The sequence below is a fragment of the Agelaius tricolor genome, unplaced genomic scaffold, assembly GCF_023055355.1.
Source record: "Agelaius tricolor isolate 1412-34295 unplaced genomic scaffold, bAgeTri1.0.p SCAF_31, whole genome shotgun sequence".
Classification (NCBI taxonomy): Eukaryota; Metazoa; Chordata; class Aves; order Passeriformes; family Icteridae; genus Agelaius; species Agelaius tricolor.
This window is the reverse complement of record NW_027269291.1, coordinates 380,230-392,314: the sequence shown is the minus strand read 5'-3', so window position 1 is coordinate 392,314 and position 12,085 is coordinate 380,230. Positions and strand designations below refer to the sequence as shown.

The following is a 12,085-nucleotide window of genomic DNA, read 5'->3' as shown; positions in this document are numbered from 1 at the left end:
CCACGCGGGCACTCGGGGTTCAGCCTCAGCGAGCTGATCCAGCCTGGGGGGCTGCGGGGGGGCCCAGGGGCGCTCAGCATCCCCCAGGTGAGCTCAGCATCCCCAGGTGAGCTCAGCCCCCCCAGGTGCGCTCAGCCCCCCCCAGGTGAGCTCAGCCCCCCCAGGTGCGCTCAGCCCCCGCAGCCCCGGGGCTCTGCCTGCCGCGATGGGGCAATGAAGGCTGTAAAACCGGGTGGGGAGGGACGGCGGCCGGGAAACCAGTCCAGCCTGCTGCGGCGTGGGGATCCCGGCCCCGCGCCCCGAACCGCCGCGTCCCCCGCCCGCCCCCGGGGCAGGGAGGGACCGGCCCGGCGGGGCCCCGGGCTGGGGGCGGCTGCGGGGGACGGAGCGGGGCGGCCCCGGGGGTGCCCCCGGCCCGGCGAGGGGAGCGTTTGTGCTGTGAAGAGGCTGCGGGGCTGTGGGGTTTGGGTTTTGTACTGGAATAAACGCCGCGTGTTTTCCACGCTCCGGCTCTCCGGCTCCATCCCTGCCCAAGGACGCGGGGGTCCCGCACCCGCACCCCGAATCAGCCCTGCCGAGGGGCTCAGGCACCCCGACCCCAAATCAGCCCTGTCAAATGATTCAGGGGTTTGGCAACTCGACCCCAAATCAGGCCTGCCAAGGGACTCAGGGTACGGCATCCTGACCCTAAATCATTCATTCCAAGGGATCCAGGGGTCCGGAATTCCGACCCCAAATCAGCCCCGCCCAAGAGACTCAGGGGTCTGGGATCCCGACCCCAAACCCTCCCCCCCGAGGGGCTCAGGGTCCCCCAGCCCGGCCTCGGCTCTCCAAGGCTTCTCAGCACGGGGATCCCGGGAGCCGCTGGCTCTGGGGGTGACTCAGCCGAGCCCCCCCTGCGGGTCCCATCCTGCGCCCCCCGGGCCGGCCGGGCGGGCAGGGTCCCCCCGCGGGCCGGGCGCTGCCCACGGGAACCCCCAGCACCGTCCCTGCCCCACGGGAGGAAAATTGGGACCCCTGTCCCCGGGCTCCTTTGGGACCCGCAGCCCCCGACCCACGCGGGTCCCGGTGCCGGTGCCGGTGCCGGTCCCCGCCGCTGCCGCCGTGCGGCCTCCGGCCACCGGGCGCCGCCGTCGCACGGCCGGGGCTGGACAGGGCGGGCCGGGGCCGGACAGGGCGGGCCGGGGCGGGTCCGGGCAGCGGCGGAGCTGCGGAAGCAGCGGCAGGTTCGTGGGGACGGGAGGCCCCCGCGGGGTCCCGGTTACCGGCGCTGGGAGGGAGGGGGTCCCGTCCGCGGTCGGTGCTGGGGGGTCCCGGTAACCGGGGCTGCGAGGGGGGTGGCTCCGGTCGGAGCGGAGCTGCGGGGTCCCGGGGCGGGGGGTGCCCCCCGGGTCACCCCGCCATGGGGTCCCTGATGTCCCCCAAGTTTCAGGGACCACGGCAGCCCCTCCATGCCCAGCCCCAAAGGGACCCCGGGGACACATCCGGGGCAGGGACCGGGGGTTGACATCGCCTCGGTGCCCGCCCTGACCCGGTTTAGGATGGCGGGGCACGGCCCGGTGCCCTCGTCCTGCGACTGCTTCGTGGCCATGCCCCCGCACACGGCGTCCCCCGCCGTCATCTTCGCCAAGAACGCCGATCGGCCCCGGGACGAGGTGCAGGAGATCGTCTATGTCCCCGCTGCCACCCACCGGCCTGGGGACAAAGTCCAGGTGAGACCGTGCTGGGGCCAAAGGGGCTGCAGGGGTCAGGTGCCAGCTCACCCGAGTGTGTCCCCGCAGGGACAGAGCACTGATCATGCCGGGTGCCACCCCCGTGTGCCAGGGTGGCTGCCAGGCGCCACCCCCGTGTGCCAGGGTGGCTGAGAGCACTGGCCATGCCCGGTGTCCCCCGTGTCCCCCGTGTCCCCGCAGTGCACGTACCTGCAGATCGAGCAGGCAGAGCACACGCACGCCGTGGTGCTGAGCCGCCCCGCCTGGCTCTGGGGGGCCGAGATGGGCGCCAACGACTGCGGGGTCTGCGTGGGCAACGAGGGCGTGTGGACCCGAGAGCCCCTGGGCGAGGCCGAGGCGCTGCTGGGCATGGACCTGGTGAGGTGAGGAGGGTGAGGGTGGTGAGGAAGGTGAGGATGGTGAGACAGTGAGAATGGTGAACATGGTGAGGAAGGTGAGGATGGTAAGGATGGTGAGGATGATGAGGATGATGAGGATGATGAGGACAGCCCTGTGTCCCCATGTCCCCACGGTGAGGATGATGAGGATGGTGAGGACAGCCCCGTGTCCCCATGTCCCCATGGTGAGGATGGTGAGGATGATGAGGATGGTGAGGATGATGAGGATGGTGAGGACAGCCCCATGTCCCCGTGTCCCCATGGTGAGGATGATGAGGATGATGAGGACAGCCCTGTGCCCAGCCCCTGGTGAGGATGGTGGGGATGATGAGGATGATGAGGACAGCCCCGTGCCCAGCCCCTGGTGAGGATGGTGGGGATGATGAGGATGATGAGGACAGCCCCGTGCCCAGCCCCTGGTGAGGATGGTGGGGATGATGAGGATGGTGAGGACAGCCCCGTGCCCAGCCCCTGGTGAGGATGGTGAGGATGATGAGGATGGTGAGGACAGCCCCGTGCCCAGCCCCTGGCTCTGCCTGACGGGCCCTGCTGGCACAGGCTGGGTCTGGAGCGGGGCAGCTCTGCCCGGGAGGCCCTGGAGGTGATGACGGCCCTGCTGGAGCGCCACGGGCAGGGCGGGAGCTGCAAGGAGGAGCCGGAGCCCTTCGTGTACCACAACACCTTCCTGCTGGCTGACCGCAACGAGGCCTGGCTGCTGGAGACCGCGGGGCGCTACTGGGCAGCGCAGCGGATCCGCGGTGAGCAGGGACCGGGGGCACGGGGGGCACCAGGGGGCACAGGGGGCACCGGGGGACACCGGGGGTCCCGCAGCGCCCCGAGTGACCCCCGGGCCCGGCTGGCACAGAGGGCAGCCGCAACATCTCCAACCAGCTGAGCATCGGCAGCGAGATCACGGCCGAGCACGCGGGGCTGCGGGAGCGGGCACGGAGCCAGGGCTGGTGGAGCGGGCACGGCGAGTTCAGCTTCGCACGGGCGTTCTCCCTGGAGAAAGAGCCCCCGCGCATGGAGGCTGCCAAGGCACGGCTGAGAGCGGGGACGGAGCTGCTGCAGCGGCACGCAGGTGGGGACAGGGCAGGGACGGGCTGGGGACAGCCTGGGACAGGGATGGGATGGGGACGGGGATGGGGATGGGAATGGGGATGGGATGGGGACGGGGATGGGAATGGGGATGGGATGGGAACAGGACAGGGACAGGGACAGGGATAGGAACATGATAGAGACAGGAAACGGGGTAGGACAGGGACGGGGATGGGGATGGGATTGGGACATGAAGAATGAGAACAGGAATGGGGATGAGGACAGGGATAGGGACAGGACAGGGACGGGGATGGGGATACTCGTCCATGGCTCCCCAAGGGCTGCTTCCATGCTGGCAAGGAGCTCCTGTGGCAGCGCTCAGGTGGGGACAGGGATGGGGACAGGGATGGCCACCCATGGCTCGCCAAAGGCTTCTCCTGTGCTGGCACAGCCCCAGTTCTGGGGACAGGGCCTGGCATGGGGACAGTCACCCACACCTCGCCCCCGTGTGTCCCCAGAGCCACTCACGCCTGGCCCCAGTGCCTCCCCGCTGCCCACGGCCAGGCTGGCGGTGCTGAGGTGGCCCTGCCTGTCCCTGCAGGTCACATCACGGAGGAGACGCTGATGTCCATCCTGCGGGACAAGGCCAGCGGGATCTGTGTGGACAGCGAGGGGTTCCGCACGGCGGGCAGCATGGTGTCCGTGCTGCCCCGCGACCCCGCCCTGCCCTGCGTGCACTTCCTCACCGGCACCCCCGACCCCTCCCGGTGAGGCTCGGCCGGGCTCGGGTTCTGCTCTCTCATCCCGGCTCGGGTTCTGCTCTCCCATCCCGGCTCGGGTTCTGCTCTCCCATCCCAGCTCAGGTTCTGCTCTCTCATCCCGGCTCGGGTTCTGCTCTCCCATCCCGGCTCAGGTTCTGCTCTCTCACCCCGGCTCGGGTTCTGCTCTCTCACCCCGGCTCGGGTTCTGCTCTCCCATCCCAGCACGGGTTCTGCTCTCATCCCGGCTCGGGTTCTGCTCTCCCATCCCGGCTCGGGTTCTGCTCTCTCACCCCGGCTCCTCCCCCAGCTCTGTCTTCAAGCCCTTCGTGTTCGTGGCCGGCATCAAGGCAGCGCCGCAGGTGCGATCCCCGAGCTTCCCGCAGGACCCCGCCCGGCAGATCCCGCGGTTCCGGAGCTCCGTGGATCGGCGGCACGAGCTCTACCGGCGGCACCAGGCGGCGCTGGAGCTCATGGAGCGGGACCAGGTACCGTAGCACACCCTGCACTCCCCATGGATCCCACAGAACCCACAGACCCTGCAGATCCCACAGACCCTGCAGAACCCACAGATCCCACAGACCCTACAGATCCCACAGATCCTGCAGACCCCACAGACCTCACAGAGCCCACAGACCTCACAGGCCCTACAGACCCTGTAGATCCCACAGAGTTCACAGACCCTGCAGCCCTCACAGACCCCTCCCCACCCTGCAATGGGATCAAGCTCTGAGCTCTCTGATCCCATTCCGGACTCCCTGGTCTCCCTGACCCGTCCCTGATCCCGCAGGAGCGGGGCCAGCAGCTCCTGGGGACGCTGCAGGAGCTGGAGCAGCAGGGCCTGCAGGGCATGCGGGAGCTGCTGCAGGGCACCGTGAGCCCCAGCCCCCAGGAGCTGGCCGACCTCTTCTTCGACTGCGTGGAGGCCGAGATGAAGTTTTACACCTGAACCCCACACAGGTGGGTGGGCTCAGCCTCCCCACGGCGTTTGTCATGGACAGGGAATCACAAAACATTCCCAGAGCCCGACCTGGACTCTTCCTGACTCCCAGCCCCCAGCTTGCCCTGGAGGTGGGCTCAGGCTGGAATGGGGTGCAAGGGGAAGGGCAGGGATATGGGATATGGGATATGGGATATGGGATTGGGGGTCCTGCCCAATGCCTTCCCCATTTTCCAGCCCCTTTGTCCTTCCAGGGAAGGACAGGGATATGGGATATGGGATATGGGATATGGGATATGGGATATGGGATATGGGACTGGGGGTCCTGCCCAATGCTTTCCCCATTTTCCAGCCCCTCAGGGTGGCACCAGGCTGGACTGGGGTGGAATAAAGCCTTTATTCAGGGTATTTGGGATAACTGCCCATTCTCTGCTCCGCTGGCACGGGTCTCCATCTGCAGGGCCTCGCCTGGGGGCTGGCTGGACCCGCTGGATGCCGGCAGAGGTGGCGGCGGTGGCCCCGGGTGCCCCTGGGGACAGGGCTGGGGACGCGGCCGGGCTGTCCCGCCCTGCCCCGGGCCCAGCAGCAGCGCCCGGCGCTCCCGCAGCTCCTGCAGCCGGGCCCGGTGCTCCTCCAGGCTCAGGGCGCGCCGCAGCCGCGCCCGCCCCGCCAGCTCCCGGCGCACGTCCCCGAGGAAACCTGCCCGGAGCGACGGCAGCTGCAGAGAGCGCGGCACTGCCGGCCCCGGGCCCTGCCGCGTGTCCCGTGCCCCCCCCCGGCACCTCTGTCCACCGTGAAGGGAGCCCGGAGCACCGGGAGCAGCTCCTCCTCCTCCTCCTCCTCCTCGCTGCTGCAGGAGCCTCCTCCTTCCTCCTCCTCGGCCGCGCTTCCCTGCACGGGCTGGGAATCCAGCTGCAGGAGCTGGGGCAGCGCTGCCAGCACCCCATCCCTGTGGGTGGGAGGAAAAGGGAGGAAAAGCCAAATTTTCTGCAGCTGTGGGATTGGGAGTGGGGGTCCCATCCTCCCTCAGCCCACCAGAGCCTGAGGGGGGAGAGGAGAGATTCAAATCCTTGGGGTTTGGAGAGCAGGGATTCAAATCCTTGGGGTTTGGAGAGCAGGGATTCAATCCCTGGGGTTTGAGCAGGGATTCAATCCCTGGGGTTTGAGCAGGGATTCAATCCCTGGGGTTTGAGCAGGGATTCAATCCCTAGGGTTTGAGCAGGGATTCACATCCCTGGGGTTTGAGCAGGGATTCACATCCCTGGGGTTTGAGCAGGGATTCACATCCCTGAGATGGAGAGCAGGGATTCAATCCCTGGGGTTTGGAGAGCAGGGATTCAATCCCTGGGGTTTGAGCAGGGATTCAATCCCTGGGGTGTGGAGGGCCAGGCTGTGTTTGATATTTCATGGAATGGTTTGGGTGGGAAGGGACCTTAAACCCCATCCAGCTCCACCCAGGGACACATCCCACCATCCAAACTGTCCTGGGGCACTGCCAGGGATCCAGGAGCAGCCACGGCTCCTCTGGGAGTCCCATCCCAGCCAGGAATTCCTTCCCCAATCCCCTCTGGCGATGTGAATCCATTCCCCTTTTGCCCAGAATCCTTTCCCAGCTCTCAGGCAAGTGCTGGAAGGCCACAGTCAGGTCCCCCCGAGGCTCCTCCCGGATTTTGGGGCGCTGTTTCTCCCCTCCTGCCCCACCTGTATCCCTCCTGCTGGGTGCACTGGTTCCCGGCCAGGTCCAGGATCCGGAGGCTGCGGGGCAGCTCCTCTGCCAGGATGGAACAGGGAAAGCACAGGGGGGCTGAGCTGGGAGCCAAAATCCCTGCTCCCCAAACCCCCCCCCAAAGCAGCACTGCACCCCCACAGCCGGGGAAACTGAGGCAGGAGGGTGGGAATGGGATCGAGGACACCCCTGGAGGGGTCCCTGCTCCCACCTGTGTCCAGCACCTGGATCAGGTTGTGGGACAGGTCCAGGAGGCTCAGCTGGGACAGCCCCTGCAGGTTCTGCACCCTCTGGATGCGGTTCCCAGCCAGGCACAGGAACCTGCAGGGCTCAGGAGGGCAGGGGGGTGTCACAGCCCCCTGGGGACACCTGGTCCCCTTCCCCAGCCCTCCTGCTGTACCTCAGGTTGGGAAAACACTCCAGATTCTCCATCTTCTCAATTTGGTTCTGGAAAATAAAATAGAAAAAAAAACCCAACGTGTTTTTGTTGTTGTTGTTGTTTTGGGTTTTTTTGGTTTTTTTTTTTTGCCTGCTGAGTGAAAATTCACATTTTGGGAATGCTCTGGGATTGCTCCAACCAATCCTGGGGGCAACACGGGAGATTCTGGGGAGGGAATGGGGTGGGAGGACACGGAGACATCCCAAAATCCAGGGCCCTGAGCTGCGTTATCCTGTGTGGGTTTGGGAATGCCGGAATTCCAGGGGGTTGGAATGGGGGGAGGCTCAGAGACCCCTGTGGGGGGACTGGGGGGGTCACTGGAACAAACCCTCAAGGGTGGGGGGAAACTGTTCCCTTCTGGATATTGGGGAGGGAAAACAGGAGCAGAACTGGGGGTGTCTGTGGGATCAGGACTGGGGGTGTCTGTGGGATCAGGTCTGGGGGTGTCTGTGGGATCAGGACTGGGGGTGTCAGGCCTGGGCTGTCTCTGCCCCCCCAGCTCCGTACCTGCTGCAGGTAGAGGCTGTGGATCCTTTCCTGCCCCCGGGTTTTCCCGATGCAGGAGATGTTCTCCCGGTCCAAGCGGACGGTGCCAGTGGGCAGCGGCCCCGTGGAGCTAAAGGGGGCACAGGGGGGGTTTTGGGGTGCCCTGAGCCCCCTCCCTGCCAGCCCAGGGGGGCTCTGGGGGATCCTCACCGGGTGTGGGCCACGATGAGGCTGTCGCTGAGGGTCACTCCTGGGGACGGCTCCTCGGGGGCTGTGGGGATTCAGAGAGGGGGTCCAGGGCAGGGGCAGCCCCTCCTGCCCGGGAGGAGCCCCCCAGTGCCTCACTCACCCCCACAAAGGGCGTCCCCTTGCTCAGCCATGGCGGGGTGGCCTGGGGGTCCCTGTCCCCACTCAGGGGTGATGGAGGAGCAGCGTCTGAGGGAACAGAGGGTTCTGAACAATCCTGTGGGCTGGGGATGTCAGTGGGGAAAGGATTGCTGGGGTGGGGTCAGGGCTGGGACCCCACGGTGGGCAGAGGGGCTCTGTACCCAGGGGGATTATGGCGCTGCAGGAATCAGTGGGACCGGGAGCCCCGGTCTGGGGATCTCAGAGACCCCCAGGGATGGGGCCGGGGGGTCACCGGGACCAGGCCCCACTGGACGGGGGCTCTTACAGACCCCTGAGATGGAGCCACGGCAGCTCAGCGGGAGCAGGTACCGCGGGTTTGGGGCTCAGAGAGCCTCGGAAGGGGCAGGGGGCTCACCGGGAGCGGTTCCCTGGGTTTGGGGCTCAGTCCCTCACTTTGGGGGGTTCAGCGACCCCCGGTCCAGGGGTATCCCAGGGGTATCCGAGCAACCAGGCCGCGCCTAGGCCGCGTCACGCCGTTGCTATGGAGACGGGCGCGCCGGAAGTGACGATCCTCCACCTTCCCATAGGCCCTTGCGCCGGCGCGACCAAGATGGCGGCGCTCAGTGGTAGCGGGACGCGATGGCGGCGGGGTGAGAGACGAACGGGAACGGGAACGGGGCTGGGACAGGGGCCGGGAAAGGAACGGGATGGAACAGGGGCCTGGAATGGGAACGGGACTGGGACTGGAACGGGACAGGGACAGGAATGGGAACGGAACTGGGACTGGGACTGAGACAGGGGCTTGGAATGGGAACGGGACAGGACTGGGACAGGAATGGGACTGGGAGTGGGAATGGGAACGGGACAGGGGCCTGAAATGGGACTGGAACAGGACTGGGACAGGGGCTTGGAATGGGAACGGGACTGGGAAACGGGACTGGGGCAGGGGCTTGGAATGGGAACGGGACTGGGGCAGGGGCTTGGAATGGGAATGAGAATGGGAATGGGACTGGGAACGGGATTGGGGCAGGGGCTTGGAATGGGAATGTGACTGGGAACGGGATTGGGGCAGGGGCTTGGAATGGGAATGGGAATGGGAATGGGACTGGGAACGGGATTGGGGCAGGGGCTTGGAATGGGAATGGGACTGGGAACGGGACTGGGGCAGGGGCTTGGAATTGGAACGGGACTGGGAACGGGACTGGGAACGTGCCTGGGCCAGGGAACGGGAGGGGACAGAGACCGGGAACACGAGTGGGTCTGGGGCACGATCAGGAACCGGGGCCAGGACTGAGGCCGGGCCGAGGCAGCCCAGTGCCGGTACCCGTGCTGAGCGCTGCCCCGCAGCCCCGGGCAGCCCAGTATCGATGCTGGTATTGGTGCCGGTGCCCGTGCTGAGCGCTGCCCCGCAGCCCTTGGCTGCCCGGTGCCGGTATCGGTGCCCATACTGAGCGCTGCCCCACGGCCCTTGGCTGCCCGGTGCCAGTATCGGTGCCCATACTGAGCGCTGCCCCACGGCCCTTGGCTGCCCGGTGCCGGTATCGGTACCCGTGCTGAGCGCTGCCCCGCAGCCCTTGGCTGCCCGGTGCCGGTATCGGTGCCCATACTGAGCGCTGCCCCGCAGCCTGGCTGCCCGCCCTGCAGCTGCTGCGGCGCGGCTCCAAGGCGGTGACGCGGCACTGGAAGGCCATGCACTTCCAGCGGCAGAAGCTGCTGGCCCTGACCGAGTACCTGCCCCCGCGGCCCGCCCTGCCCCCGCGCTGCCTGCCCCGCCCCGCGCCCCGCCAGCAGCAGGTACGGAACGGGATGGCACAGCACGGGATGGCACAGCATGGCATGGCATGGCATGGCTCTGGCGGGGTTCCTGCGGGAGAGGGCACAGGTGGGGGACACGGCCTGGCTGGAGCTCCTGGAAGGGTGTAATCCCATGGGGTGGGATGGGGGGCTGGGAAACAGGTGAGACCCCGTGTATGGGATCTTGAGATCTGGGGGGGCACCTTGAGATCCCTGGGAACACTTTGAGATCCATGGGATCACCTCATGATCCATGGAATCACATTGAGATCCGTGAGAGCTCCCCAAAACCCACAGCACCACCTCACAATCCCTGGGACCATCTCCCCCCAGCACTTCCAGCTGCGGGATCACACCAGGGGTCCCACCCTGTCCCCTGTCCCTGTCCCACACTGACACTCCCTGTCCTCAGGAGGACGGGTATGGGCACTGCTGTGACACCGGGGCTGTCCCCTGTCCCCACACTCCCTGTCCCCAGTGGTCCCTCCCGTCCCCACACTCCCTGTCCCCAGGAGGACGGGTACGCACGGTGCTGTGACACCGGGGCCGTCCCCCTGTCCCCACCGCCGTGCCTGGTGTCCCCAGGAGGACGGCTATGCCCGCGTGCTGCGTGCCCAGCTGGAGGCCACGCTGCGTGCCAGCCGCATGGTGGCCGTGTGCCAGTTCAACGCCATGGCCGACGAGGACGTGGCCACGCTGCGGCACTTCCTGCGCCGCCACGACATCCACGTCAAGTTCGTGCTCAACGAGGTGGGGCTGGGCCTCGCGGGGGTTCTGGGGGTAGCCTGGGGGTTCCAGGGGTATCCTGGTGGGTCTGAGGGTATCCTGGGGATATCCCAATGGTTCCAGGGATATCCTGGGGGTATCCCAGTCGTTTGGGGGTGTCCCAGTCGTTTGGGGGTATCCCAGGGGTATCCCAGTGGCTCTGGGGCTGTCCCGGTGGCTCTGGGGGTGTCCCGTTGGCTCTGGGGCTGTCCCAGTGGTTCTGGGGGTGTCCCAGTGGTTCCAGGCTGTCCCAGTGGCCCCGGGTCTCACCCTGAGCTCTGTCCCAGGTGGCCCGGCCGGTGCTGGCGCAGTCCAAGCTCAGGAATCTGCTGCCGCTGTTTGTGTGCCGGAACATCCTGCTGGTGAGCCCGGAGCCACGGGCCAGGGAGATGCTGAGAGTGCTCAAGGGGGTGCCACAGGTCAACCTGCTGGGTGAGAGCCTGGCCTGCTCCCCATGCCACTGAGCTGGGGGCACGGGGCTGGGAGTGGGGGAACGGGGCTGGGAATGGGGATGGGAATGGGGATGGGAATGGGGGAATGGGGATGGGAATGGGGGAATGGGGATGGGAATGGGAGAACGGGGCTGGGAATGGGGGAACGGGGCTGGGAATGGGGGAATGGGGCTGGGAATGGGGGAACGGGGCTGGGAATGGGGGCACGGGGCTGGGAATGAGGCCCCTGATGGAGCTGCATCCATGCAGACGGGGCAGGCAGCCCGGAGGAGCCAGCAGCCCCTCCCAGGGGCTCTGGGATTCCACCCCCGGCTCCCTTTTCCAGGCGCCTGCATCGACGACACCATCCTGAGCCGGCAGGGGGTGGAGAACGTGGCCCGGCTGCCGCCCCTGGAGGTGTCCCAGGGCCAGACGGTGGCAGCGCTGTCCCTGCTGCCCTCGCAGACCTGCTCCCTGCTCCAGCGCGGCCCCGCTCACCTCACGGCGCTGCTGGAGCAGCACATCCAGCAGCTGCGGGGCGCGGGCGGAGCCGCGGAGCCTCCCCCGGGCCCCGGCAACCACTGACACTGGGAGCCGGGAACCAGCTCCTGCCCTGGCCACGGGAAACGGGGAGCGCCCCGGCTGAGGGGCTGGAGGGTGGTGGACACAATTCCCATGGAATTCTGCAGCTCCACAGAGCGGGGTCAGGGGCTGGGGGTTTGGCACTGAGGGTCCCGCTGCCCCCCCAGCCCTGCAGGGAGCCGTGGCCGTTCCCTTGTGCTCCCTTGGGATCGTCCCAGCAGCGTTCCAGCTGTGATCACTCCAGCTGTGATCGCTCCAGCTGTGATCGCTCCAGCTGTGATCGCTCCAGCTCTGATCGTTCCAGCTGTGATCGCTCCAGCTGTGATCGGGGCTCTCTGGGAGCAGCCAGAGGAGGAGGAGCGTGGGATGGACCCTGCCGGGGGGATTTGGGCACTCCCAGCCCCGTGGCTTTGGGATGGGGCTGTAACACTGAGCCCACCCCGGGCTCCCTGTCCTGCCCATTAAAGTCTCTGTGTGGAGATGCCGAGGCCTTGTCTGCGATTTTGGGGGTGGGTGGGGGGTGGTCCTGCACCCCGAGGATGGGGGGAGAGGCCAGGGCTGCTCTGGGGGCTGAGGGAGAAGAGCTGGGGGTGGGAGAGGCAAATCCAGGGTGGGAATGCCCTGGGACCACCTTGGAGGGGTGGGCCCGGACACCCCCGCGGGTCAGG

General features: G+C 67.1%; 3 protein-coding genes across 6 annotated transcripts; 2 read left to right on the top strand and 1 right to left on the bottom strand.

Annotated features, from left to right (window-relative positions):
• The first annotated feature begins 1,168 nt into the window (after positions 1 to 1,168).
• SCRN2 (secernin 2) lies at positions 1,169 to 7,049 on the top strand. Its single transcript, XM_071450546.1, has 9 exons — positions 1,169 to 1,226; positions 1,541 to 1,712; positions 1,914 to 2,095; positions 2,669 to 2,868; positions 2,976 to 3,191; positions 3,750 to 3,915; positions 4,217 to 4,394; positions 4,697 to 4,866; positions 5,307 to 7,049. The coding sequence occupies exons 2-8, from the start codon at positions 1,542 to 1,544 to the stop codon at positions 4,853 to 4,855; spliced, it is 1,272 nt and encodes a 423-aa protein (XP_071306647.1). The 5' UTR covers positions 1,169 to 1,226; position 1,541; the 3' UTR covers positions 4,856 to 4,866; positions 5,307 to 7,049.
• LRRC46 (leucine rich repeat containing 46) lies at positions 5,225 to 9,398 on the bottom strand. 3 transcript variants are annotated; one of them, XM_071450549.1, is made up of 9 exons: positions 8,261 to 9,398; positions 7,847 to 7,932; positions 7,708 to 7,768; positions 7,519 to 7,627; positions 6,973 to 7,019; positions 6,784 to 6,893; positions 6,548 to 6,617; positions 5,629 to 5,795; positions 5,225 to 5,545 (listed from the first exon to the last, which is right to left on the bottom strand). In XM_071450549.1, the coding sequence occupies exons 2-9, from the start codon at positions 7,875 to 7,877 to the stop codon at positions 5,247 to 5,249; spliced, it is 894 nt and encodes a 297-aa protein (XP_071306650.1). In that variant the 5' UTR covers positions 7,878 to 7,932; positions 8,261 to 9,398; the 3' UTR covers positions 5,225 to 5,246. The 3 variants fall into 3 exon arrangements, with proteins under 3 accessions (XP_071306650.1, XP_071306649.1, XP_071306648.1); XM_071450548.1 differs by having other exon boundaries at positions 5,225 to 5,795; positions 6,548 to 6,893; positions 8,299 to 9,237; XM_071450547.1 differs by having other exon boundaries at positions 5,225 to 5,795; positions 6,548 to 6,893; positions 8,261 to 9,235.
• Positions 8,419 to 11,896, top strand: MRPL10 (mitochondrial ribosomal protein L10). Of its 2 annotated transcripts, none has more exons than XM_071450551.1 (5): positions 8,419 to 8,495; positions 9,470 to 9,639; positions 10,225 to 10,389; positions 10,692 to 10,836; positions 11,182 to 11,896. In XM_071450551.1, the coding sequence occupies exons 1-5, from the start codon at positions 8,456 to 8,458 to the stop codon at positions 11,418 to 11,420; spliced, it is 759 nt and encodes a 252-aa protein (XP_071306652.1). In that variant the 5' UTR covers positions 8,419 to 8,455; the 3' UTR covers positions 11,421 to 11,896. The 2 variants fall into 2 exon arrangements, with proteins under 2 accessions (XP_071306652.1, XP_071306651.1); XM_071450550.1 differs by having other exon boundaries at positions 8,439 to 8,495; positions 9,417 to 9,639.
• Positions 11,897 to 12,085: the final 189 nt, after the last annotated feature.